The following is an 869-nucleotide window of genomic DNA, read 5'->3' on the forward strand; positions in this document are numbered from 1 at the left end:
AACTTATCCTCAGTACAAAGACGATTCGCAGTTATGACTTCGGGGTCGTCTTGTCGCAGAGAGCTGGAGTCGGGCTCCGGTGTGAATTTGTGACTGGTAATCGGCTTGAAAGTTCCAAAGCACACTCCGGGACTTTTCTCCACCGGTGCCCATTAACGTTCTGAACCTCTCTTATCGTCAACAGTATATACCCACATGCTCGCTATCTTCACTTCCTTACTTGGTGTGCGATGGATCTGCGAGTAGCTGCACTCAATGCCATCGACTGTTTGACGTCTCCTCTTCGTTGCTTAATCGATTTTACCCTTTGGCAAAGGTTCGAAATAGTACCTTGTCCCTTCGTCCGACTGACCGATGAGGATCTGCTTTACAGTACAGTTGAAGGCAGTCGAACTGCCCTGTACAGCCTCTACTTCCTGCTTGCCCCCTATGGCCGAGGCATATATCTCCGACGTCAGAGTAAGCGTCATTAGGAAACCCGTTTCGTGATGGAGTCTCATTGATGGGGAAAAGGAAGACCGAGAAAGTCTGAGGCATACAAATAGCCACAACGTTCAGAAATTTATATCTCCTTCGTTCCTCTACATATACTATGTTGTTTATAGCCGGCTAAGACCTTGGCACGGAAACGCCATTGCTCGAGAGCAGAGGCGTCGTTGGTATTTTCGTGGCGAGCGCTACTTCGAAGAGTCAGACATCGTAGCTGCAAGAGATTTGACTCAGAATGGCATGAACACTTAGACAGTGGCGAGGTGAGAGATTCTGTAGGTTGTTGAGCCATGCATTGATGGCGAACAGGAGCCATCCTAGGGACGGGTGGGCGGGAGAAATCCCTGTCAAACTCGTCTTCTTGATGGGCGCATCAACTC

At 49.3% G+C, this 869-nt stretch overlaps 1 protein-coding gene across 1 annotated transcript; it reads right to left on the reverse strand.

Annotated features, from left to right (window-relative positions):
• Positions 1-330: 330 nt before the first annotated feature.
• Pmar_PMAR011072 (hypothetical protein) lies at positions 331-500 on the reverse strand (the record flags this gene model as incomplete). The annotated part of the gene is made up of 1 exon (XM_002782280.1): positions 331-500. A coding segment is annotated over one exon (170 nt), but the record flags the coding sequence as incomplete, so codon positions are not given.
• Positions 501-869: the final 369 nt, after the last annotated feature.

This window comes from Perkinsus marinus, assembly GCF_000006405.1.
Source record: "Perkinsus marinus ATCC 50983 genomic scaffold scf_1104296939858, whole genome shotgun sequence".
Classification (NCBI taxonomy): domain Eukaryota; phylum Perkinsozoa; order Perkinsida; family Perkinsidae; genus Perkinsus; species Perkinsus marinus.